The sequence below is a fragment of the Canis lupus genome, chromosome 35 (genome assembly GCF_011100685.1).
Source record: "Canis lupus familiaris isolate Mischka breed German Shepherd chromosome 35, alternate assembly UU_Cfam_GSD_1.0, whole genome shotgun sequence".
Classification (NCBI taxonomy): Eukaryota; Metazoa; Chordata; class Mammalia; order Carnivora; family Canidae; genus Canis; species Canis lupus.
Window position 1 is genome coordinate 21739713 of NC_049256.1, and position 26676 is coordinate 21766388.

Below are 26676 nucleotides of genomic sequence, written 5' to 3' on the forward strand. Positions count from 1 at the left end.
AACTTCCTGAAGTTGTGCTTCTCACTAGCAAGAGAAGCTTGGCCCAATGATGTGCTAGGATGAACAAGACTGGCTATGTGTTTGCATTCTCAGATTAAATGTTTGTTTAGCTGGTGTTCTTTTGGGGCTGAATACCTAAAGCTGTTTTTACCTAAAGTGCCTGACTTTTGAGTAGTGGTTATGACTATTTATTGAAACATTCTAGGAATCAACCTAGCTTTGATAAAAGGACGGAATAAACAAGAGGGTTATTAGAAAAATTTAAAAAGGAAAGATACTTCTTGACAACCACCCCCCCCCCCCGCCCCCCCCCCGCCCTGCTACCCCAAAGAGAAATCAAGACTTTGTTCTTTTATCAAGACTTCTCTCAGCTAGCTGGCCAGGTTCTCTTTATGTGGCATCAGGCCTGGAGTTAGTGTGAGTCAACAAATGGACAACAGCAAATGTCCAGCCACCTTATTGGTGTCAGGCCTAGCAAATTGGCAAATTATATGAATACACCAAATGCGTAAACAAGTTTGCATGAGCCAAGTATTCCAAATGAGGACAGCAGCTGCTGGTTCTGTCCTTAAGAATAGAAATGCCCCTCCTGATCTTCTAATCTGTTTTTGCCCTAGGTTGGGAAATGTCAGCTGTAAGATTTATAGATTTAGGGCTCTGGTATAACAAGTTCCCTCTTTGAACTTTTCAGCTTCAAGAGCTGCTAGCTGCTTGTTATCCAACCGGACAGAGCTAGAGAGACATAGTTATGCTTCCTTGTATAATTCTTGAGCCTTTCACAGCATCAGTGGTGGGCTTAAAAAAAAAAAAAAAAGTGTTTTTTTTTTTTTTTTTTTTTTTTAATTTGTACAAAAATACCCACCAGTAAACCATGATAACTTTCAGCAAAGTTTCCCTTCAGCTCATAAACTCTATTCATACTGGGACCTGGAGTGCAAAACTCTTAGATGCATACTTGTTTTGCAGTCTGAACATAATTGTACCTTAGCGTGATCCTCAGATAATAGAAAACTCTGCTGCCTCCTCTGTTCCTCCTTAATACCCATCCTTTGAGTCTGTGCTTTCCCTCCTCACCCTCTTCCTCAACCTTTAAGATGTTGTTAGAAAGTTGGTTCTGTTCCTTGGAAGATTGTTAGTGCCTCATTGAAATCGAGTATCTATGGTTCATTATTGAGTGCCAAACTTGATGGCAGGGAGCATTTCCTGGCAAATCAATAAAACCAGCTTTATGCCTGGCTATCCATAATCAAGTGGCAGGTAGAGGGGACTTCTGAACTAGCTGGTCTTCTGCTTTGATCACGACAAATTTGTAAACCACTTGGTCTATGAATCTTTTTTGTGATGCTCTAGTGTCAGGAGAATATTTCCATGGATATTTTATTTATATAGAGAAACAAAACCTAAATCTCAAACCACCATTTATAAAACCCACAAACTGCCGGGCTGTCATTTTGGCTGTAGACTCTGAGCAATCCTCTGGTTGTGTTCTGTGTGGTGGTGAATGTGTGTCTGATGGGGGTGCATTTTAAAGGGAAGATAGATTTAAGGATATAATTTAATCTTTTCTTTTTTTTTTAAGATTTTATTTATTCATGATAGACAGAGAGAGAGAGAGGCAGAGACACAGGCAGAGGGAGAATCAGGCCCCATGCCGAGAGCCCGATGCAGGACTCAAGCCTGGGACCCCAGGATCGCACCCTGGGCTGAAGGCAGGTGCCAAACCCCTGAGCCACCCAGGGATCTCAATTTAGTCATGTTTTGCCTAGCATGCTCCTTGATCTGCATACCTCTTCATATATTTTACAATTTTAATAATACTTAGGTATCTGTTAGCCTACTTGAGGCAGGCCTAACAATTTTGGGACTGTTGAAAACATACATAACCATTCCATATATGTCTGGTTTTGACATTAGCCATTCTTGGTTAAATTTAGTACTACTTTGTGGACTGTATATGAAAACGTGTATATTTAACAAATAAGCCTACTAAATGCCATTAAATGAGTTGTCCTTCTTTTGGCTTATGCCCTGCCCCAATTTTAAGTTTTCATATCGAAATCTAGCCTTTAACTACTACTTTAAAATCTCTGCCTTTTAATTTTGGATACCAAATAAGGCAGAGTTATTCAGGTGGCCAAGTAGACTTTTTCTGACCTTGAATGTGGTTTACTGGTATTACATTAAAAAAAAAAAAAGAAAAGAAAGAAAGAAAGAAAAGTCAGTATTTGCTGTTTTAGGATAGCATAAGCCTGTGAGATTTTTCCAAAGATCATTTTTAAAGTCTGACGTGCAGCTGCCTGACATCTACATTTTTAGCCAAAAGGCGTCTTCCTTACATTCGGATTTAAGTGACCCTGGAATGCAGTACTGGGAGAGTTTGCTGTGGGTTAATCTTTGGACATTTCATATCTGACAGGCACCAGCATCTGTGGTTTATACTGCATTGTTCTTTAGGTCTCGAAATAACATTCTCCTAAACCTGATGATAGTCAGAGGAATGTTTACTAAGATTGGTTTTCTTCCATTTGCATGGCTTTAAAGCTGGAGGTAAAACATAACACAACTGTGATTTAAAAAAAAAAAAGTGTCATTCAAAAACTAATTCATGCCACTAGTAAGTTTGAAATAATCCCCACGAACTCATGTTTTGTGCTGGAACGTTCATCAAGATGTACTCTTTTGTTAAGTAACATATTGTGTCCATGTACTTTACTATGGATGCCAGATCTATTAACACAGGCTTATTGGAGAAAGTGTATTTCTGTTTGCATATACATTCAGACACAGGCATTATTATTAGTGTTTTCCAGCAGCACAACCAAAAAGTCAAAGGAGATACTTTCGTTTTAATATAATGTTAATGGAGTGTGGATAAGAGAGTCCTTTGTTGAAAGTTGAGCTGACCACAATTCATTTAAATTGAGTCAAAGAGCTTTTGGCCCTACAATGTAGGGCATATAATCTTATTAGAAAGCTCTTTAAAATCAATAAAAAATAAAACAACCTTAAAAGTGTGGTAGCACTGAATTCATTCTTTAAGAAACAAAATCTATTTTCAATTTCAGTACTGTTTTTTTTTCTTCCAAGTGTACCATGGTGTTCTTATTTAAAAAAATGCTTTTATCCCATATATTTACTCCTGTGAAAAATATGTGTCATTCTTTGTCCTTAGGAAAATTCCTGTTCTCAGCCATTTCAGAGCTAATCCTTGAGGCGGCCATTTTGCTGAAAAGCAGTTAAAGAAGCCGTCTGTCAGCTTGGTCTGGTTCTTGCTGAGAGAGTGTCTACATGCATTTCTGAGCGCCCAATGTGAGCTTTAGTTCCAGATTTTTGAATGAAATAAAGTTAAGGTCAGGGAGTCAAATATAAAAAAATATCTTGCAGACAGAGCCCTCATTAGCATCTACTCATCAATCTCAAATCTAGGAGCTGGGAGACCATTGTACTGTTATCATACTGATACTGAGCTGATAGGAAATTTGATGTAACAGGCTGGCAGTTGTGAAGGGCAGCTGATAATAATGGTGCAAACTCAACAAAAAAGTTTAGTAAAATCTGCAGGAGGTGTTTTCTATCATTTGGCCTTGTTCTGTTGGCTGCTGGCTTTTGCTTGGCAAGAGGGAGGCATTGTTCTTATTCTCCAGCTAGAGAGATTTTAATGTGCTTAAAAGTATTGACTGTGCACTTCTGTTACTGCCTCTCCCCAACAAGACAAATAAATAAAAGTGATGCACTGGTGTATTGAATAGGAAAACCCACCCAAATTTAAAAAATTCACATAAACCTGGAAAGTTGCCTTTTTTTTTTTTTAATTCAAAGTAAAAGAATCCTCTGACTATTGAAAACATGTCTTCTTTCTGTTCAAGGTCTAGTCAATAAATGGGCGCATAATCTTGGAAAATGGGTTAACATCAAATATTTTTCTTGAGAATTGATAGTATATTGTGATTCTTAACCACTTCTATGTAAAACTAAGAGTTGTTTTATATAATTAGGTAGCATCTTAAAACTTAGCATTCATTGGTCATGTTTCTGCCCTGACAAATTTATGAGAGGAAAGTCATGCTAACAACCAGGCCAATTCCACTAATTAAAGTCATGCCCAAGTGGGTTAACATGATATAGATGTTTGCTTTTAATGGAGCTTAGAAAGGGTACTGAGTCCTGAAATGTTCTGTTTGGAAAGCTTTGCTCTATAAAATTTGCCTTTAACACAGCTGATGACTCTTAATTAGGATGATATACTTGCTGGTGTGATGTCTTGTTTGAGAAGAAACACCACCAGTTTGCTTAAGTAATCTTATTTTTAATGTATTAAGATACCTTTCTTGGGGCATGGCATTTCCAAGTACCTGTCTTCTCCGCTGTGTTTTAGGTGTGAATCATGGTGCTACAGTGAAAGACAGATTTATTGCTTTGAGGGGTCTTCGTGTGTATGATTAAGGAATAGAAGTGCAGGACTCCAAGATTTACCTCCTTCCTGTTCCATTGGGGATAGTTGAGGAGAGTGAGTAATGGGATAGTTTATAACACTGCAGGCCCTTTATCAAGAGACCTCTAGTCAAAACAAGAAGATAAAACTCAGAGGATTTCAAATGGGAGAATACAATTTTCGATACTCTCTGGGACATACCCATTCAGGCTGAGCAGTAGAGTCCTCTGAATTTTCCCATCTTACTCTTTTAAAATTTCCATTAAAAAAGGTGAGCGTATCAACACTGGTTAAATTATGTAGGTGTGCTTAAATTTTGTATATCTTCGCCCTGTACTTTTTATTTCTTGACATTCTTTAGGTTGTTGGGACATCAGAGAAACGCAGTAGCCTAATTATAGAACACAGATGATTTTTTTGTGAGTTCTTATTATTGAATGTTAGTAGTGTAATGATAAATTTAGCAGTGTTATCTATTTTTGAGCTTACCAAAAATTAGCCTGTTTCTCTGAGTCTTTCATTTTTATTTATATGTACTTCATTCCAGTTTTGAAGTGCTGAAATAGGGGGTTGGGGTTATAGAGTTTTCCCCAACTGTGTGTGCGTGTGTGTGTGCATGTGACAGAAAGAGAGAGAGAGAGAGAGAGAGAGAAAGAAAGAAGAAAAAATATGTATTTAGGGCAAAAGGGTTTATTTGGCCTTGGAGAGGGCTTTATCCAGGAATTTTTTTTTTAAACAAGCAAATTCAGAAGTAGAATAGGGCATCTGCTAATGTTCAAATGGTTTGTTTCATCACCAGTGTATAGATACAGGCTGCTGCTGCTTCTGCTGCTGCTTCTTCTTCTTCTTCTTCTTCTTCTTCTTCTTCTTTTTCAGATACAGGCTTCTATGCTTTGTTTATTCTCATGTTCTTTACAAATGGCAGATACCACCTTTAGAGCAAAAATCACCCTCAAATTAAGGTATAGCCTCACTCTGGAGGAGTTGCTTACTTTTGAGAGCTTTCAGGTACTATCTAATGTGATGGGATCTTTTGACTTGTTGGTGACATTAAATCCTAAAAAGTGACTACTACAAGTGATATTTTTATGTTAAAAATACTGATTTTACCTTTGACTTTGGAATGTGTTAGTAGTTGGCAGTAGAGTTCTTATGTTAAAGATTAAGGTAAAATGGGAACATTTCCAAGCTCTTCGTTTTCTCCTCTCTGCCTGAGGTGACTAACACATTCCCATAAATAACTGGTACCCTTTTGAACCGACCTTCAGATTCATGTGATATAATATTGATGGCCTTGACATTCCATGGTATATGCACAGTTCTGGAGACAGAGCGTGTCTAGATTCCTAAAAGCAAGTGGAACAGGTGGGTAGACACCAATCCCCATAATTCAGGGGGACCTTAGTAGGAATGCTGTTTCTGGGCTTTGGGCAGGAAGAATGTCTCATAAGCAAAGTCCTCCCACCCCTTTAAAAGTAGAGACTTGAGTACTACTACTGGGGTGATCTTGAACGGTAGCTAAATTCTCTGGAGCTGGCGTTCTCAGCTTCACATTCTGGTTCTACCACTTACTAGCCATGTCACCTTAGGCCAATTATTTTACTTCTCTCTGCCTTCATTTCCTCACCTATAAAATGGGGATAATAATGTATTAAAATTTAATGACAAGATACCCAGTTGGGATTTAGCACTTTAGCAAAGATGTCTTCAACATTGGTCATTAATGTGCTGCCCAAGTATCCTGTGCCTCTGGAGATTAAACTACAAAGCTGAGAAGTTCCAGTTTAAAAAAGGATCTCTCTTTGGAGGTTTACCCTCCTGGAGTATATATTTCATTCCTGAAAACCATTTTATTGATTTAGAAAACATGAGGATATAGCACTGACTTTGCAAAAAAAAAAAAAAAAAATAGTTTAACAAGTTTTATGTTGCTACTGGTTTTAAAGTGATTTTTCTGGTTTTGTGCAATGTGTGTATTAGAAATGGGAATATTAGAAAACTTAGTTCATTGTATTGTCAAGCATTATTGGTAGCCTTAATTTATATATCCATTGTGCTGCAATTTTATTTGCAAACTAACCCCTGCAGGGATCATTATAGCACTTGAGGGGATGAAATTACTGCACTCTGTTGTGGGTACTTTTTTCACTAAGAAGTATGGGCACCCCGAGATGGTACTTACCCATCTGTCCGTTGAAGCATTTGTATGTATATTACCTGAGCACTTAGGCGTGCCACCAAGAGAGGGGATTTAAAATGGAGAAGAAAGAAGAAAAATCAAAAATAAAAACACGTGATGAGAATAACAGAAGCCTCTCGCAAAGAATACCTAGACTGCTCTTAAAAGCAGATTTAATAGCTAGTAGCAAAACCATTCACTATTGTCTTTAAGAAACAAAGCCCAATCTACAAAGTTGAAACTGAAGTGCAGATCTGGAAAATTTCCAGGGAAGTCAAGCCATGCAGGCTTCTAGATCTCAAATTCAAGGGGGAAAAAAAATCCAATTTACAAAGTAACTTCTTCCATTGATTGTGTGCTGTCAGTGTTTGGGTAGATCCTGAACATTAACTGATTAAATTCTTCAATGTATGTGGTCATACATATGGCTTCCTCTGTTTGGAGCTTCTAAATGTGTGTTATTGACACATGGGACATTCGTTAAATGAAGAAGAGGGAACAGAGTGGAACATTTTGGCCCTAGCTTGATCTTTCCTAAAAAGAAAGAGTAGAGAGCTATTCAGTTCCATTGAAATATTATTTCTTGATTGCCTATGCTTTATATCACCTAATAAATGGCTGTATGTCTTAAAAACACCTAAAATTACTTTAAAATCAGTGGTGAAACAACTCGCTAAGCCATTTTTGTAAAGTTAGTGCTATATTCTAATTTTTAAAAAATATGTATAAAAACACACTCCATCTGCCTAATTTTCCCTTTCTAGTACATCAGATATAAAAATAGTCTGCCTTGGTAGAGAGGAAAGATTTCAGGTGTACCACTGGGCTCCTTGCCAGCTCTTCTGCATTGCACTGTGGGCCCTCACACTTTTGAATTCCACTTAGGGGCTAAGATGAAGTGTTTCTTTTGTTTTCTTTTTTTCCCTCCTATATTCAGTTGTCTTAATTTGTTCCCTAGGTGGCCCCCACTCCTACGGACACAGCTCTTTCACCTATACGGTAAGACTGGGATCTGGTTTCCCGTGATTCTTGGTGTCTGTGCATGGTGGAACACCTTGTGGGCTCATAACTTGGGAGGATTTTGGTGGTGATAGGGCTGCAGAGGTAGAGGTGAGGAAACTGGCCTGAGATCATTCAACCAGCCAAGAATCAGGACAATGTCTACAATGAGTGTGATCTTGGCTTTCCCACTGGGACATGCTGAGAAAGGGATGTGCCAGGATGCTGGACTCTGTCACAGTTAATGGACTGCAGTCTACTGACCAAGGAGTGATAGAAGAAGGGTATAAAGGTAGAAGAAGAGGGAAATGGGTTTTGCCTGAGGTTGCCCTGAAGGGGGATACCCTTTAGTGAGGAGGCTACGAATATTCATTCTCTGATATAGGGGGAAAAGAGATTAAAAGCACAATGAAGATCAGATTTAAAAAAAATATTTTATTTATTTTATTTTTATTTTATTTTATTTTATTTTTTTTAAAATCTTTTTTTTTTTTTTTTATTTATGATAGTCACAGAGAGAGAGAGGTGCAGAGACACAGGCAGAGGGAGAAGCAGGCTCCATGCACCGAGAGCCCGACGTGGGATTCGATCCCGGGTCTCCAGGATCGCGCCCTGGGCCAAAGGCAGGTGCCAAACCGCTGCGCCACCCAGGGATCCCTATTTTATTTATTTTAAAGTGAGGGAGAGCAGGAGCAGAAGGAGGGTCAGAGGGAGAGGGAGAAGCAGGCTTCCCACTGAGCAGGGAGCCTGATGTGGGGCTTGATCCCAGGACCCTGGGATCGTGGCCTGAGCTGAAGGCAGACACCTAACTGACTGAGCCACCCAGCTGTCCCAAGATCAGATATTTTTAATAGTTGTTTACCTCCTATTGAAACAGGAACAAGGAATATTGATTCATCAAGTAATTTAGGGTAATGGAGTCTGGACAGTTTGTGGTTCTACCTTCTCACCTCCTCTGGTCCCTGCTCTCTTTCGTTTTGCCAAAAGAGAAAGCAAGTAAACACCTTCCATATCTGATAAATGCAGAGATCTCAAGTGAAGTGTCTGGCTCCCATCCTGGGGTGAGGTCACACAGTCTGACAGCAGCTGGGTTTGTGTCAACATGTCAACCGAAGTGCAAGGCATGTGGCCATGATTCTTTTTTAGCCCTCAGTCAGGTCAGCAGGAGGGGGCTCTTTGGTCAGGTGTAGTCTATATTATCGTTCAGGAGTCTCGCCCATCCATGGATACTTCTAAATACATGCGTGAAAGCAGACTTTAAGGTGTAACCAGTGGTATGGCTTTGGCCTGCTCCATGCTTACTCATAGTCTTAAATTCAGTCTTGTCTTGGCAAGTCTAGAGGTCTGGTGTTTTGGTTTCTAGGAGTCTATTTTTGTCATTGTTGGAGGAAACTGTGGGAAAGACCTGGTTCAATGGGAAGAGTTAGTTGAATTGGACAAGAAATATTGAAAGGACAGGTAACCTGGTGGCACCTTATACAATCAAAGCAATAACTATTTTAAGTATACATATCTGAGAATAAATACTTATGATAACAAACAATGGTTAATGAGTGCTTCCTATGTGCCATGAACTATTCTAAGTACTTTACAAATCTCAAAACCTGAATTGTGGACTTTATGCATCTTTCATGTTTGTCTAAAGGAGCTTGTTAACCAATGGAGGATTGTTTATGTAAACCAAGCTTCAAAATGTGTTAGAAGGGAGGAGGAGTTCAAGGAGGGCATGCTGACAATCATTTGGGTTATTCTACAATTCAACACCTCCTAGAATCAGGCTAGAAACCTAAGGATATTTGATGATGTTAAAGTGAAACCAGGGGCACCTGAGTGGCTCAGTCAGTTAAGTGTCTGCCTTTGGTCCAGATCATAATCTCAGGATGCTGGGATCAAGCCCCTCGTCAGGCTCCCTGCTCAGCAGGGACTCTGCTTCTCCCTCTGACCCTCCTCTGCTCATGCTTGCTCTGTCCCTCTCTCTCTTTCCCCTTCCCTCTCCTTCTCTCACTCTCTCTCAATCTCTCAAATACATAAAAAAATCTTTAAAAAGACCAAATTAAAAAAAAAAAAGGTGAAACCAAAAACTGAAGGGAACTGATTGACCAATATCTGTGTGCCACATTGATATGTAAAGTGACACCACTCACTCCATCATGGATTGGGGTTGGCAGCAATAAGAGTAGGTGGTGTGGATAATAGGTGGATATGATATTGTTGGTGTCTCAGCAGCTAAATTAGTACATTGGGCATGGCACCTTTGACATTGGCTCTTTCCTTTGATTTTCTTTTTATTTTATTTTTTTATTTTGAGAGAGAGAGAGAGGGAGACAGAGAATGTGCTAGTCAGGAGTGGAAGAGGGAGAGGATTGCAAGCTGACTCCATGATGAACATGAAGCTGGACATAGGGCTTGATCTCATGACCCTGAGATCATGACCTGAGTTGAAATCAAGAGTTGGATACTTACACGACTGGGCCACTGAGGCACCCTGACACTGGTTCTTATTGGTAGATAGACCTCCATGAGACTGAAGTGGAGGAAAGTGGCAGGCACTATGTGATGGACGAGAAGATAGTGTTCATGAGCTTATCAGTCATCTCCTGGGGAGTCCACAACACTTGCATCGTGAGGATGCACAGGATGGGAGGAAACAGCATAGGGAATTAGAGAGAAAGGAAATTCTTAGCAATAATTCTGCACTTGGTTTGCGGTGTGCTTTGTGGACACGAAGCCCATAAAGTCCCATCTAGCAGGTGTTTCTTCTGGAACATCACTGTGCCTCAGTTCTACTGGAATATGGTCATAGTAATAAAATTTACCTTTTTGGGTTTGTCTGAAATAATTAATATAAGGAAGGTGCTGGCAGTGGTACCTGTAGGCCATTATCTCTGTGCTAGCTCTAATGATGAAGAATAAACCGGTCAGTCCTTTTAAACAATAGGAGACAAAAACCACCACTCTAGAATCCAAGGGAGGTTCCCCCCAGCCCTCCTCCAGGAAACTTATCTTACTGAGCAGTTAATTACTTTGACAGTTGTGTATACCTTAGCTCTGGATATCCAATGCCTATCTACCCATACCTATCCAGCCCCAGATTACATTTTACTAACTCTTCTCATGTATCCTGGCTCTCTGGAGCCATGCCAGACAACCCAGGTGACTTGGGTTTGTTTCTCGAATGTCTTGGTACATTAGCATAAGACATTTCCACCGGTCTAAAGTTCCTTCCCCCTTCCCCTAATTTGCCTGTTGGAATGGACCTTCTCTCTGCAAACCCTCCTTCCTGCCCCAGCCCTCTTCTGCCTCCACTGCTTTGCTCCTGTGTTTCTGAGGTGCCTGTTTGAAACCTGTTTCATGTGCACATTCCTCCATCAGATGGAAAGCTTCCTGGAAGATTGATGTAAACGTTTGTATTTCAGACTCTGTGCAGTTGAGCTTAGTGAGTGAACAAATGATTTTTTTTTTTTTTTTCCCAGCACCACCATGAGCTCTTTGAGGCTGTGTGGGTCAATTTTTTTTTTTTTTTGAGCCAGCTTCCTTGTCTGTAAAATAGTTTATTGCTAAACACCCAGACACCCAGAAGAGCGGATAGCATACAATAAGTGTTCACTAAGTGCTGGATTATTAAGAATAGAACTTTGAGATACATGTTTTCAGTGCAGAGTTTGTTTTGCTTATATGAAGGTAACTGCAAGGGCTACTTTATATGTTTTATTCTTCCTGAATGCCTAATCTTCTTTATTTATGAGGACTCTTCCTCCACCACTCTCAGACAGACTTCCCTGGGGCCATTTACCTCCCACTAAAAAGCAAATGAAGGTAATCTCTGGTTTGAAATTGATTCCTATCTAGCCTAGAGAGAACATGCTAATCACCTTTGCTAAGTGCTTTTTGACCAAAGGTGTAAGAGCCTAATCTGATTGGGGGCGTGTAGTGTGTGATTTCTGTTTAAAATTTGTGATTGTGAAATTTGCATTTTGAAAGGTAATGGGTAATGGGATCTCAAATCTAATGATATGCTACTTGCAGTGGACAGAGCGTACATTTTTGGCCTTTTGGTTGAAAGAAATACAGCAAGGCCTAGATTTCTGTGACATAGTATTTAATTCTGTTACATTCAATTTCATTTCTATAAAAATAGTACAAGTCTCGCCCCCCTCCCCCATATCGGTGGTGTGTTTTTGTGGATGTTTAAAGCCATTTATTTTCCAAAAGCACAGACTGTTTTAAAGAACGGTACTTAAGGCTGTCAGCCTGCCTCAGTTTCTTTGTCAATGAGTATAACCCTGGCCACCTGCATACCTCCCTGGAGTGTTTGGCTGAATGGCTCGGAGCTTGTAAAGTGCTTTGAATTTCTTGGATGAAAGGATCTCTAAGTACAGGTCTTATGAAGGTATTATATGTAGGCTTTCTAAACTGCCGTACAGCCTGTTTTGCAAGAACACTAATGCACTTCTGGGTTTAGAGTTATAAAAAGATGTATGTTCAGAAGCCTCAGGCTGCATCTTGTGAGGTTCCTGAGGCATGTGTCACTGCTTGCTTACCTGTAGCATAAATTCTGTCTACACTACAGGTAGCTACAAGCATGCACAGGTAGAGCAAACATTTGGACTTAAAGTTGCCTGCGTTTGGCTCCTGTGGTATTGACGAGAAAGCGCAGGATGCCGGAGGGTGGCCTCTGGGTTCCCAGACCGGTGGCCTCAACTCTTCAGGGTGATGGAATCACGACATGAGAGGCCACACCCAGGTGTTTGGAAGCAGTGGAGTGGAGGGGAGAGAAGGTTTGCTCTGAGAAGTGACAGTGAGGGTGTAGAGGGTTGGATTTGAGGTCTGGTTCTCCTGGTGACTGGCTCTGGACCCTTACGACGGCCGCCTGCCCTGAGCCCGTTTCCCTAACACTGCCCTGCTTTCTTTGTGGTGCCCAGGACAAGAATGTGAATGCAGGTCCACATTCTGTATAGGTAAGTATTTGGAAGTTATAAATCAAACTAAAAAACTGTCATTATGTTCAGCACTTGTCCTACTCTGAAAAATATACCTTCATGATAACCTTGAAGGCCAGGTTTAAATTTTGAGTTTCCAAATTCTTTTTTTTTTTTTTTTCTTTTTAAGGTTTTGTTTATTTGTTTGACAGAGAGAGAGATTGAGAGAGAACATAAGCAGGGGGAGCAGGAGCAGGAGAGGGAGAAACAGGTTCCTTGTTGAGCCAAGGAACCCCATGTGGGACTCAATCCCAGGACCCTGGGATCATGACCTGAGCTGAAGGCAGATGCTTAACCGACTGAGCTACCCAGGTGCCCCTAGTGTTCAAATTCTTGAGCTATCTTCCCCTGGTCAGGTAGCATGAACAGAAGCATGGGCCTAGCATGCATGAGGCTACATGTGGATACTCTTGTCCACACCTCACCTTGTGGACCTTGGGTTTGTCTGTTGAAGGTTCGGTGAGTATCTGGGGGCAAATCCTGCACAGTCTCTATATAAATGAACTTGGGCTGTTTGAACAGGGAACATAGGGCCATAGTGCCTAGACCACGATACAGAAGGGGTTTCAGGGATCCTAGTGGGCATGTGCTTTTGGCCATGGAGTCTTGTGGCCTGGGGCTAAGGATGGCACCACCTACAGGATTAGAATGAGCATTTATTGCAAAATATGTATAATTTTGCATTTATAAAGTATTAATATCACATAAATGAAAAGACTTCTAGCAGGAAAGTTTCAGCTTCCACTTCAGCCTGGATCATGTCCATGTTACACAGTGACAAGAGTGAGACCTACCAGGTAGGATGATGCCTTATGGTTCTTGTCTCTCCAGGGTGAAGCCCAGTCTGTTTTTACTTAAATATTTATTTGTTTGATAACATATATTAAAAAATATTTATATTGGTTACTTCTTTTTTGCTTACGTATTAGCTTAGCCATGTTTGTAATATCTGTATGCAGACATTACTTCCTGTCTTTGTAGAACTGACACTTTAATAGGAAGAAACCGGAAATAAGGATAAAATATATAAAATTGTTAGGTTCCTTGAAGGTGGCTTGCTCTCCTGTCATTTATATATAAAATGTGCCCCTGCCAGGGACTAGACACTTTGCCTTCACCAGAGATACAGATGGGGGAGGAGTGGTAACCAAACAAGATGTGGTGTGGAGCACCATTAGTTGCAGGGAATACTTGTGCCCTCTGGGACTGAGGTTCAGGACTTTCCTTTTCATTCAATTCATCACTTGTCTACTCATTCTCCATTGTATGTGAGGCATTGTCCCAGGCTCTCTGAGAGGTTAAACATATAAATTGAAACTTTTTAGTCCTTTAGCATTTATGATCTCCTGGAGGTAATAGGTTAAAATTTGAGATCAGTTCTTGGTGTCTGATGAGTACTTGCATGTTAGCAGTTTTCATGTACCTGCCTGCATTCCTGTCAACAAAATGAACTCTGCCCCATGCCCTCTACTGTCTCCTTCACTGGGGTAGGGGGAAATCTTGTCTGAACCAAGCCACTCAGTGGGTGTGTATTGAAAGAATTCTTTTTACCGCCCTGGAATGCTGTCCTTGGGATTCAGCTGACTTCTCTCAATGGGGACTCATACATCAAGAGGGCTGTAGTATAATTATCTCAGCTACTGTGAAGCCACTGAAAGGCACTTGCTGAATCCGGGTGTAAATTTATTGTGAAGTTTAACAAAGGAAATGTCACCTCCTCCTTTCCTTTTTTTCCCCCCGCTTATACTTGGATTGCATTTAAAAGTTTTCTGTTGGGATAAATATGCTATTTGATCTATTAAATGATCTATTCTGGTTTGGGATATGTAAATACCTTCTGAAGCACAGGAGATTCCTTGGCTGTTTTATCTCCCTTTGTGGGGATGGTCTGGTTCTTTTTTTGATAATTAAAATAAAACAGCTAGAATGAAAAGTACAAACAATTGTGGTGAGCCATAATTAGGATAATCAGGAATTTCTCACCCAGTTGATAAAGGGGTCAGCCAATCTTCACCGAGTATTTATCATAATCAACTACCCTCTGTGGCTTATCCCTACTATTATGATTCTTGTATATTTACTACAGTCTTTATGCAGATGTTGGTTAATTTTTACATATGAGATATAAGGGGTGAACTTTTTCTGTTAAAGAAATTCAGGAGGTGGTTGTAGAAAACTGAGTAGAAAGAATGTTAAACCCGATTTTATGATTTTTCTTATAAAAAAGTAATTGTGATTTTAAAGAATCTAAAAGCAGTACATTTTGGGGTTCATATTATATCTTTCAGGGGAGAATCCATTTGCATATAATCTTGTTTTGAGCAACAAGAGTCCTGGCAGCAGTTCCATTTCTAACTAGTTATGGTCCTGGGCAAGTTTCTCAACAGATCTGGCTCCTCCCTATAAAAGGAATGTTCTAATTTTTTTATTTCATAGGATTCTTCTAGGTTTAAAGTTCAGTGATTGGACAAAAAGAACTTTCTGTTGAAGCTACATAATGTTTCAGAGCCCTGGTGTGTACTATAATCATTCAAGAGGCTTTTTTTTTTCTTTTTTTTTTTTTTTTTTTAGATTAATGCATGTGGGCCTTGTCTATCAAGATTCTGATTTAGTCAGGGTAAAGTGGAGTCTTAGGACACAGATTTTTTATAAAGGTTCTCCATAGATTCTTCTGATGCACAGCAAGAATCGAGAACAATCAGTTTGCTCTCAGTTCTTCTAAAAAGGGAAGTGTAGTATGAGTCCTTGAGAATTTAAGAAAACTGTGGAATTTTTCCTGAGAAAACTATATGTACACAAATTTTGAATGTGTAATTTAAGGCCGTTCTTGTACCCTGTATTTAACAAATCTTAAAAGTCCCTGATCTAGAAGCTGCATCTAGGACTCTGTTTTTATAAACTACTGCAATCAAATGCATAATGTCAAATATAATGGAATCACAATGACCACTGTTATGTCTGTTGGAAATGCCACTGAGATTCAGAGACACAGGAATTGGTGTTGAAACTAGGAAATAGTGTGAATAGGAGACTTTTAAAACATTTTTTTGCCTTGGCCTTATTTACTGAGATCTGACCTTTCTGATAGGTTTCATGACTCCTTTGGAATGCAAAGTTGGGGATAACTAATATTTGCCACTAGGCAGTATTTATTTAGTGATGTGAGAACCTAGGGCCATGCGTCGACTGCATGTGTGATTATTAACAGGACCCAGGAAAATGCTACCAGAAATAATGGCACCTTTGTTATCACAGTGATGTTTTTTTCTTTTCTTTGCCAATGACACTGAAGAAAAAGTGATATTTGTTATCAAATTGGGCAGGGAATTTACAAATGATAACGAGTGAGAGGGACTGCATTCTTGTTAGTATCTCACTCTTGTAGTCCTAACTAGCTGTCTCCTATGGAAAGATAAAAACACTTGACCAGGGCCATAAATCTGCTCTGTCCCTATCACTAGGGCGTTAGGATGTATACACAGCCTTGACCTCCTCCTACTCTGCTTTTATTGAAATGATGCTTATACTTACTATGTGGTGATAGTTTTAGGAGAGCAGAAGAGACACTTCAGCAGAATTTTCCTAAAGAAAGTAGAGAAGTGGCGTTTTGGAGGGCAGACATATCCTTGTGGTGGTGGTGCCGGCTGCCCTCCTTACCTTACCTGAGAACTTTGTGGGTAGAAGTGGATCGTGAGATGCATCGGCTAAGAGTAAGCATTAAACAAAACCCAAACCCAGCTCTCCAGGGTTCTCTTATCTGATTTCTACTTTTTCCTGTCAATTTCTCTTGCCTTGATTGCTGCCCATATTTTAGGCAGGGGCACATCAGTTTTCATCTGGTAGCATCGGGGTCAGTGATGACGGACACGGAATGGTTGAGGAAAATCAAACTTCTTTATTTTGACAGTGCTCAAGTGAGGTTTTATGGCCCCCTCTGAACTACACAACACTTTGTAGACTGGATATCTCCAGTATATTCTGTGCCTAGCATTTGAAAGGCCAGAATTTGATACCCAAATTACTGTATCACTATCCAGAGTGGAAAGTGTTATTTGGGTAGATTATGAGCAAGTGTGTGGATTGGTTTTGGGGGCACAGTGGATTGGGTTCTGCTGGTCTCCAGGCCCAAGCCTCGTGTTGCACTGTAGTTGACCTGAACTTAGCAGCTGATATGACATCATCTTGAGTATTGCTGGCACATTTTTCTTAGTAGATCTGTATTAAATTATTTTTACTTTTCAAAACATGAAGAATTTTGGCTTGCTTTGCATACCCTATAGGTATGTCTGGCTGTTTCTGATGAGTGAGGTATTGTCCGCCTGTTTATTTCCTTCCAAGGAAGTATCTGTTAACACAATATGCATTTCAATCATCTTTATTACAGAGCAGTCTGAAAAATCTTGAGGGCAAGTCAGGAAAGCCCCCAAAGCAACTTCTGAAAGACAGGCCTAACAAGATACCAGCAGTTCATATTTCTTTATTTCTGGAGATGTGGCTGGTGATAATGAGAGACCTCACAGAATATTAAGATATTTTATTTAGAACATTATGTTAGGAGATGGGAGCAAAAAGTCTCCAGGTGTTTTTCGTCTCTCAGTACATCTGTCTCTGTCAGGGCAATAGTACAGCACAGGATCACTTTGCTGAATGCATAAATGAAGTTTGCAAAGCTCAGGTCAACTTGGGGTATTTGACCCTTCAAGACTCTTGGTTTTTTCACATTTCCTGGTTTGGGGATCTTTCTACAATATTTTGCTATCAAAGATTTCTGATAAGAATGCTATTTTCAATTTCAGATGCTTTAGTAGCATTGGCTTTCCTGGATTTCTGGAAGAGGGATTGAATACTAGAGTCTTTGCTAGGTCCCTCTCTTACTTTATATTAGTTCTTGAGTGCCTAAAATTTGGAGGAATTTTCCTGTACTCTCGGCCTCCATCTCAGTTCTCCTGCCAGGAGCATTGTACACTTAGAGATAGGTGAGGTGGACTTAGATGCCCAAAACCAATTATTAATGGGGCAACCCACATTTTACTTGGACTTTGTAATTCCTTTCACCCATTCTAGTTCTGACTCCTTCACTGTTTCCTCACAGATATCTAAAGCAATATGATTCCTCCTTACTATATTTATATCTGAAGTAATTAATCATATTTTATCCTATACCAACTGCTCCAAGAGGGGTTTGTAGTTTGTAGTGTATGTTTGACATATAGATATACTCCCCCCCCACCCAAAAAAAAAAAACAAACAAACAGGAGGGACAAGGCTGTGGTAAGGAATAGAGGAGAGAAGTGTTCTATGTAAGTGAGGCTACTAATGCTTTGGGGTTTTGATGAGAACTTAGGTAGAACAGGGCCTGCTGACTCTGTGTTCTATTTAATCACCCATTGTAACTCTACCCAGGCTGGAGTAGGTAGGAGATAGGAGTTACTAATTGGCCTTCTAGAAGTGGAGTTCACTGTGGTTTTGTTGTTGTTGTTATTTATTTTTAAAAAGATTTTATTTATTTATTTGAGAGAGAGAAAGCAGGCATAGAGGGCGAGGCTGAAGCAGACTCCCCTCCTAAGCAGAGAGCCCCATGGTCTGGGATCATGACCTCAGCTGAAAGCAGATACTTAGCCGATTGAGCCACCCAGGCTCCCCTAGAAGTGGAGTTCACTGTTGATGGAAGAACAGTGCATAGTTATTTTTTTTTATGATTGTTTTGGAACATGGCTTACAAACTTTAAAACAAAGGGAACTGTGTAGTGAAACTTCCAATCGGTTTTCAATTACATTTATTACAATACTATATTTTCCTTGTTTGATTTCATCTGTCCCCAGAGACTTCAGTAACTTATTAATCGCTGACTTCTTTGTCTCTAGCCCCTTGGTGGCTCTCTTAAAACCCACATTCCTGTTCTGACTGTTCTGCTATAAGGCTCCATCTAGTTATGTGGGAGATACATCACGTTAGACACCAACAGATTAGAAACAAATTCATTCTCTACACCCAATATTTTCTCCTTATATTGTTTGTCTTTAGAATGGGTCCAAGTTAGAAGCTGGGATTTATCCTTGACGACTCCTTCCTCACAGCCAATTGAGTCACTGTCTTTTCTGTTTCATCTGCTAAATATCCCTGGACTGTGTTTTCATTCACTCTCTTATCATTTCTTGCTGGCAACAGATACTGTCTCCAGAGCTGGATTCTGAAGGAAGTTTCTGATGACTTCTTTCCCTTGCTTCATATCCTCCAGGGTAGACAAGACCCTTCCCAAACTGGTTTTTCTGAATTGTCCTCCTGTCTTCTCCCTCCTCATCCTCTGTTTCAAGTGTCCTGGGTCCTACTGTTGTTGAGGAATAATGCTCTTTCCTGTTCTGTCCATGAATGGACCTGTCCTTTTCTTGGTTCCTCCTCCTTTCTCCTCTTCCTCCTGGAGACTGTGCCACTTACTCACCAGCCTAGCCCGGATGTTTTCTCTTGAAGCCTCTGTCAATATTCCTTTGTCTGTGACCCCTTTGTTACAGCAAATAGCATATTAAATTGTCATTGTTTATGTGTCTGTCTCCCTGTTGAACTGGGTGTTTCTAAAGAGCAATGACTGTGTAATGTCTGGCACCCAAAAGACAGTCAGTAAATATTTGCTGAGTGAAGGTAAGGTGAAGATGGAAGCAATGGATGTTAAACATTTTTTTTCTCTTCATGTGGATCATTGTAAAAAGGCATATTTTACATCTATTAACACATAATAATCTGTTGGCATATATTCCTTTGGCTCTTAAAATAACTATATTGTTATCTATCGGAAACGAGAGTGTAATTTTTGCAATTAGATGATACAGAAACACTGGCATCAAATACAATTAGAATATTAAAATATGCCCTAGCCAACTCCTCCTTCATTTGACATATTTGACAGATTATCTCAACCTTGACCTATGTCCTTAGGAAGCCAAACTTTATTTCCTCTAAATTAGAAAGTCTCCTAAGTATTTCAAGAGTCTAAAAGTCATTCACATTTCAGAAATGGAGATCTTTTCAAGCATGAAATGTCTAAACTTATCTCAAAGCAAAAGGAAGCTGGACAGATGGGATCAGGCCAAGGCATACAGAATCCCAACATGGATTTAGTTATGTTTTATAGCACTGAATTCTTAAATGATTATTGCTGTTAATAATATATATTGCAAGATGATTAACAGAAAACTAAGGTGAAAAAGATCCTATTGATAAAGTTAATAGTCTTTTAGTGACTTATGAGCAACTGATCAGGGAGTAGTACTTATTTGGTGTGAGCTTGCAGTTTCAGAGTAGATCAAATGATTTCTTAATGCTCCACACCAATATTGGCTGTATTAGAGTGGGAGATACACAAGCCTCAATGAGGCTTACCTTGCGATTTACAAATCAAAGACTTAAATCTCTCTTGATATTAATTAATTAATTAATTAAAGTAGGCTCTATGCCCAGTATGAAGCCCAACATGGGGCTCGAACTCATGACCCTGAAATCCAGAGTCAGATGCTTAACCAACTGAGCCACTCAGGCACCCTTCTCTCCTGATTTTTTTTTTTTTAATTTTTAAAAATTTATTTATGATAGGCACACAGTGAGAAAGAGAGGCACTGACACAGGCAGAGGGAGAAGCAGGCTCCATGCACCAGGAGCCCGACGTGGGATTCGATCCCGCATCTCTAGGATCACGCCCTGGGCCAAAGGCAGGCGTTAAACCGCTGCGCCACCCAGGGATCCCTTCTCTCCTGATTTTAATGCACAATGAACTTAGTTAGATTTAATTATAAATTTTTCAAATGTTAGGAGTGCCTGAGTGGCTCAGTTAGTTAAGCATTTGCCTTCGGCTCAGGTCATGATCCTGGGGTCTTGGGATTGAGTCCCTTGTTGGGTTCCCTGCTCTTCGGGGAGCCTGCTTCTCCCCTTGTCTCTGCCTCCTTCTCTCTTTCTTTCTATCTTTCTTTGTGTGTCTCATGAATAAGTAAATGAAATCTTTTTAAAAAATCTTCAAATGTTGTAAATGAAACTGAGTGTCTGTATTTGAATTTTCATTTCCAGATATTTGAAGATGTTTGTGTTACTGATTTGTAGTTTATTTGCATTACAGTCTGAGAATATACATTATATGGTTATAATCTTTTAAAATCTAGATTTTTTAATGGCCTATGTTATGGTCTATTTTTGTCAAATATTTCATTTACTCTTAATGTGTATTTTGTTGGTGTTGGATAGAGTGTCCTCTGTATGTCAAGTATAGATGCAGTTGGTTGATAAATCCAGTTCTTCGCTATCATTATTGATTTTCTGTCTATTTGTTTGACCTATATTACTGAAAGGGGTGGAGTTTGATGTCTCCAACTATAATTGCAGATTTACAGTAGTGCTTCCTTACCTGTGGGTGGTGTGTTCTGAGATCCCCAGTGCAGATAGTACTGGACTCTATCTACACTGTTTTTCAGTATAGATACATACCTATGATAACGTTTAATTTACAAATTAGGCACAGTAAGAGATTAACAGTAATAACTAATATTAAAAATAGAGCAATTCTAACAATATACTGTGATAAGTTATATGAACGTTGGCTCTCTAAAGATCTTACTATACTATACTTACCTTATTGCGATGTGTGATGATAAAATGCCTGTGTGATGAGATGAAGTGAGGTGAACAATATAGGCATTGTGACCATAGTGTTAGGCTACTGTTGATCTTCTGACTGTACCTTAGAAGGAGGATCATTTGCTTCTAGACTGTGCTTGAACGTGGGTAACTGAAACCTCGAGAGCAAAACCATGTATGCAGTGGAGTTTACTGTATCTGTATCTACTTCTCTCTCTCTCTCTCTCTCTCTTTTTTTTTTTTTTTTTGGTCAGGTTTGCTTTGTGTATTTTAAGCTCTGTTGTTGGGTGCATATACACATGTCTTCCTGGTGAATCGGTTCTTTTATCATTCATTATGCGGTACTCCATCTTTATCCCTAATAATTTTCTTTGTTCTAAAGACTGCTTTCTCTGATATTTATATAGTCTTTCACCCCAATTTCCTTTTTTTTAAAAAATATTTTTAATCTGGGGCACCTGGGTGGCTCAATAAGTTAAGCATTGGACTCTTGATTTTGGCTCAGGTCATGATCTCAGGGTCCTGAGATCGAGCCTTGAGTCCAACTCTGCATTCAGCAGGGAGTCTGCTTGAGGATTTTCTCTCTCCCTCTGCTCGCTCCTTACTTGTGCATGCTCATGCGTTCTCTCTCTCAATCTGTCACAAATATTTTTAATCTGCCATAATTATCAATTCACATGCAGCATAGGAGTGAACACTTGATTTAATTTCTCTTAATCATAACACTTTTACAGAGTATAATATGAGGTCCCAGTCAGGATGTGGACATCGATTCAAATCACTGATCTTACTTAGATTCCTACAGTTTTACATGTAACTTGTGTGTGTGTGGGTTTCTGTGTTTACCCCATTGTCAAGATAGAACAATTCCACTGCTACAAGGGGCCTTCCTCTTGTCCTTCCATAACCACACTTGGCTTTCCTCCGCTTCCTCCCAATCCCCAGCCATAGCAACCAGTACTCTGCTCTCCATTTCGATAACTGGAACTTCAAGAATGTTACATACATGGAATCATATAGCACATAACTTTTTGGGATTGGCTTTTTTTCACTCCGCATAATTCCCCAGAGATTCATGTAACCTTGTCCCAATAGTTCTTTTTTTATTGCTGAGTAATTTTTAAATGTTTAATATTGTGAGAAGCTAAACCTTATTTAGTGGATTTCCAAGTGGTTGTATCATTTTATATTCCCACCAGCACTGCATAAATGATCCTGTTTCTCTACATTCTTTCCAGAATTTGATGTTGTCACTTTGTTTTATCGTAACCATTCTGATAGGTTTGTAGTGATACCTCATTGTGGTTTTAATTTGGACTTCCCTGATGGTTACTGATGTTGAAGATCTTTGCATGTACTTATTTGCTATCAGCATATCTTCAGAGAAATGTTGTTCATGTTTTTTTGCCTGTATTGTTTGCTTTTAAGGGTTTTAAAAATTATTTGCATTATATATTTTTCATCCTTTAACTTTTAACCTACCTATATAAATATATTTAAAGTGAATTTATCATAGCACATAGCTGAGTCATTTAAAAAATGCAATTTGAAGGGTACCTGGGTGGCTCCTTCGCTTTAAGTGGCCGACTCTTGGTTTTGGCTCAAATCATGATCTCAAATTCCTGGGATTGAGTCCCATGTCCTCTGGCTCTGCACTCATCAGGGAGTCTGCTTGAGGATTCTTGCCCTTCTTCTGCCCTTATCTCTGCTCATGTACATGGTCCATCTCCCTCACTCTCAATGGAATAAATAGATCTTAAAAAAATTTCAATTTGATTATCTCTGACATTTTATTGCTGTGTTTAGACCATGTGTATTTAATATAAATATTGATATATTTGGATTTAGGTCCACTGGTCCATTATTTTTGTTTAACTTTACTTTTCCTTTCATTCAGTTTTAATATTCCATGTTAATTGTGATTTTGATATCTCTTTGTATAGTTTTATTCCAGCAGTAGCTTCATGGATTACAAAATACATACTTAATTTTTTAACATATAATTTATATCTTACCACTGTATTTGGGCTGTAGAACTCTTCCGGTAGGTCCCTTTCGAGTTCCTTCTTGATGTTCTTGTCTCATATAATATCGACATGTATTGAAAATCCCATCAGGCACTTTTTGCTTTCAACCATCAAGCACATTTTAAAGAGCTCAAGAGGAGAGTAGTCTATTTTATTTATCCAGATATTTACCATTTCTTTTCTTTTTTCTTGTTGTTTATGTTTCCTTCTAGTATCATTTTCTTTGTTTCCGAATTTCTTTTGGTAATTCTTTTAGAGCAGGTCTGCTATCTGCTTCTCTTCATCTGAGAATGTCTTTATTTTGCTGTCATTGCAGATGTTTTTACTGGATATAAAACCTGAGATTACAGTTTGTTAAAGATTTTATGCTACTTCCTTCTTTCTAGCCTCAATGGTTTCTACAAGATATCCACAATCATTCTAATCGTCATTTCCCTATATGTAACATGTCATTTTACTTTGGCTACTTTGAAATTATTTCTTTGTTGTTTTTAATTGTGGTCAAATACACATAACATAAAATTTACTATTTTAACCATTTTGCAGTGTACAGTTCATAGCATTAGTTACAGTCAAATGTTTTGCAGCCATCACCACTGTCTGGTTCCAGAATTTTTTTTTTTTTTTTTTTTACCATCTTAAATGCCATGTCTTTAGACTGTAGCAGTTTGTCTTAGCATAGATGGCTTTGGGTTTACTCTATTTGAGGTTGGCTCAGATTCTTGAATTTGTAGGTTCGTGTCTTTTGTTGAAGGTAGCAAATTTTCCACTCATGTTTTTTCAAATATATTTTTTGCACATTTTTTTTTAAAGTATACTCTAACCCATCGTGGAGCCCAACATGTTGTTTGATCACATGAACCTGAGATTGAGACCTGAGGCAAAATCAAGAGTCAGAGGCTTACCTTACTGAGCTATCTAGGCACCCCACACAGGTTTTTCCCTATATCCTTCATGGACTTTGATGGCATGAATGTAGACCTTCTTCTGTTATTGAGTTACATGTCTCTGAAGCTCTGTTCATTTATTTTCTGAAATTTTTTTCTCTTCAGATTTGATCATTTCTTAGATTGAGCTTAAAGTCCAATGACTGTCTTCATCTCCCATCTTCACTCTGCTCCTGAGTGATCTAAAAAATTTTGTATGATTGTCGTTTTCAGTTCTAGGATTTACATTTGTTTTCTCTTTATTTTTTATTTTTTAAAGATTTTATTTATTTATGATAGTCACAGAGAGAGAGAGAGAGAGAGAGAGAGAGAGAGAGAGGCAGAGACACAGGCAGAGGGAGAAGCAGGCTCCATGCACCGGGAGCCTGACGTGGGATTCGATCCCGCGTCTCCAGGATCGCGCCCTGGGCCAAAGGCAGGCGCCAAACTGCTGCGCCACCCAGGGATCCCTGTTTTCTCTTTATATTCCCCATTTCTTTGTTGAGACATTTTATTTAACATTTGTTTCAAGAATGTTCATGATAGGTCATTGAAACATTTATATAATAGCTGCCTTAAAGACTTTGTCACAGAATTTCAACATCTGTATCATGTCGACATTGGTGTCTGTTGACTATCTTTTCCTGTATGAGTTGAAGTTCTTATGGTACTTGGTATGTTGAGTAATTTTGGAATCTATCCTGAATATTTTGAAGATTACATTATGAGACTCTGGGTTGTGTTTAAATCTTATGAAGAATGTTGATTTTTTTTTTTTTTTTTTTTGACCTGGCAGGCATTTGGCCTGGTTAGATTTAGGCTGCAGGTTTCAACCTTTGTTCGGTGGGTGCTTATGCTTCAATATCAGTTTACTTTTCAAAGTCCTCGTAGTACTCTTTAGTTACTTTCTGAGCATGTACCTTCTAGCCGCCCATCTGTTAGTTCATTTCTCAAAACCTTTGGTATGTAATTACAATCTGATCCACCCATTTTGGGCGTGGCGATGATCTGAGCATCTCCCTCTCCATTTTCCTTGTACCTTGCAGTTTCTTGGCGAATCACCTTCTTATTTCTCTAGGTTCTGCTGTGTGCATCTCTATTAGTGCCCAAGCAGCAGAAGGACAGTGTAAAAGAAATGCAAGGGGTTGGCCTCAGTGTCTTCTGATCACAACTTTACGAAGTGGGTAGAAAGATTTTCATCATCAGAGTTTTCATTCTCACTGACTCCTGTTACAGCTCTCTGCCATCACTGCCACAGAACTGTCTAGGGGCAAGAGCATCAGAAAACTGGCAGGAAAGGGAAAATACAGAACAAAGTTGGGGATTTCCATACTCCTGGGAGTGTTAGGAGTCCCCGTTCTTTTTCCATGAGCCAAAATTATTATTATTATTTTTCCTTAAAGATTTTATTTATTTATGAGACACACACACACACACACACACACACACACACACACACACACAGGCAGAGACACAGGCAGAGGGAGAAGCAGGGAGCCCTACGTGGGACTCGATCTGGGAATTCTAGGATTACGCCCCTGAGCTGAAGGCAGCACTAAACCACTGAGGCACCTGGGCTGTCCACTATCAAGCACTTGTAGCTTTCACCTACTTGAGTGCAATGCTCATTTGTAGGATTCTGGCTATATTAAGGTCAGGCTAAAAGATTCTCCTGGTCAATAAATGGTAAGTAAACCCACTGCCACTTGGTGCTTTAGTCCCATCGGTCTTTTTTGATTTGCCTACTTATTCCTCAGAGTTTTCAAACTCTATATCATGATTTGATATGCTTATTTATTCCTCAGAGTTTTCTCCTCTATATTATGTGTTCAGATTGTATAGTTCTGTTCAGTGGAAGAGGTGCTTGAAATATGCTTATATTTCATCTCACCCAGAACCAGAAGTCTGACCTAATTCCTGTTGACTTTTGAACAATAGAGATGGCTTTTTCTCTCCCCTACACTAATGGAGTCATGCATGTAAGTTGTGAGGACTATTAATTTCTATATTGTTTTTGAGTTGTATATAGTTTTAGGTAATCTAAATTATCACAAGACAGGTTTTTTTGTATATAGGAATATGGGAATCTAGGTAAGGGGACAAAATTTAAAAAGCATATGATATCCTATGAGTATGTGTGCATAAATACACTCATATTCACACATAATGATATCCTATGAGTATGTGTGCATAAATACACTCATTCACACATAATGATATCATATGAGTATGTGTGCATAAATACACTCATATTCACACATAATTTTGATAAGCTTAATTTAAAATCAGACAAAACTTTCAGTGATTATATAATTAAACTCAAGCAGTGGCATGCTGTACTTAGTATGTCATTCCTATCCTAAAGGATAAACATCAGTGATCCGAGAGCATATGAATCTCTGTCCAATGGTTGAGGTGTAAACTAATTTTCCTGCTTCACCGTGTTTCATATTCTTGGCATTGAGCAGAGAGGAAACTTACAAAAATAGCTAAAAGGAGTGAGTGATAGAGTAAAAA

The 26676-nt window shown here is 39.1% G+C and overlaps 1 protein-coding gene across 1 annotated transcript in view; it reads left to right on the forward strand.

Annotated features, from left to right (window-relative positions):
* Nucleotides 1–26676, forward strand: part of LOC102151579 — a 338066-nt gene that overhangs the window by 188123 nt on the left and 123267 nt on the right. The window contains exon 5 of the mRNA XM_038583970.1: nt 7570–7610. Within this exon, the coding sequence (XP_038439898.1) occupies nt 7570–7610 (41 nt within the window). The remainder of the gene's footprint in view (nt 1–7569; nt 7611–26676) is intronic.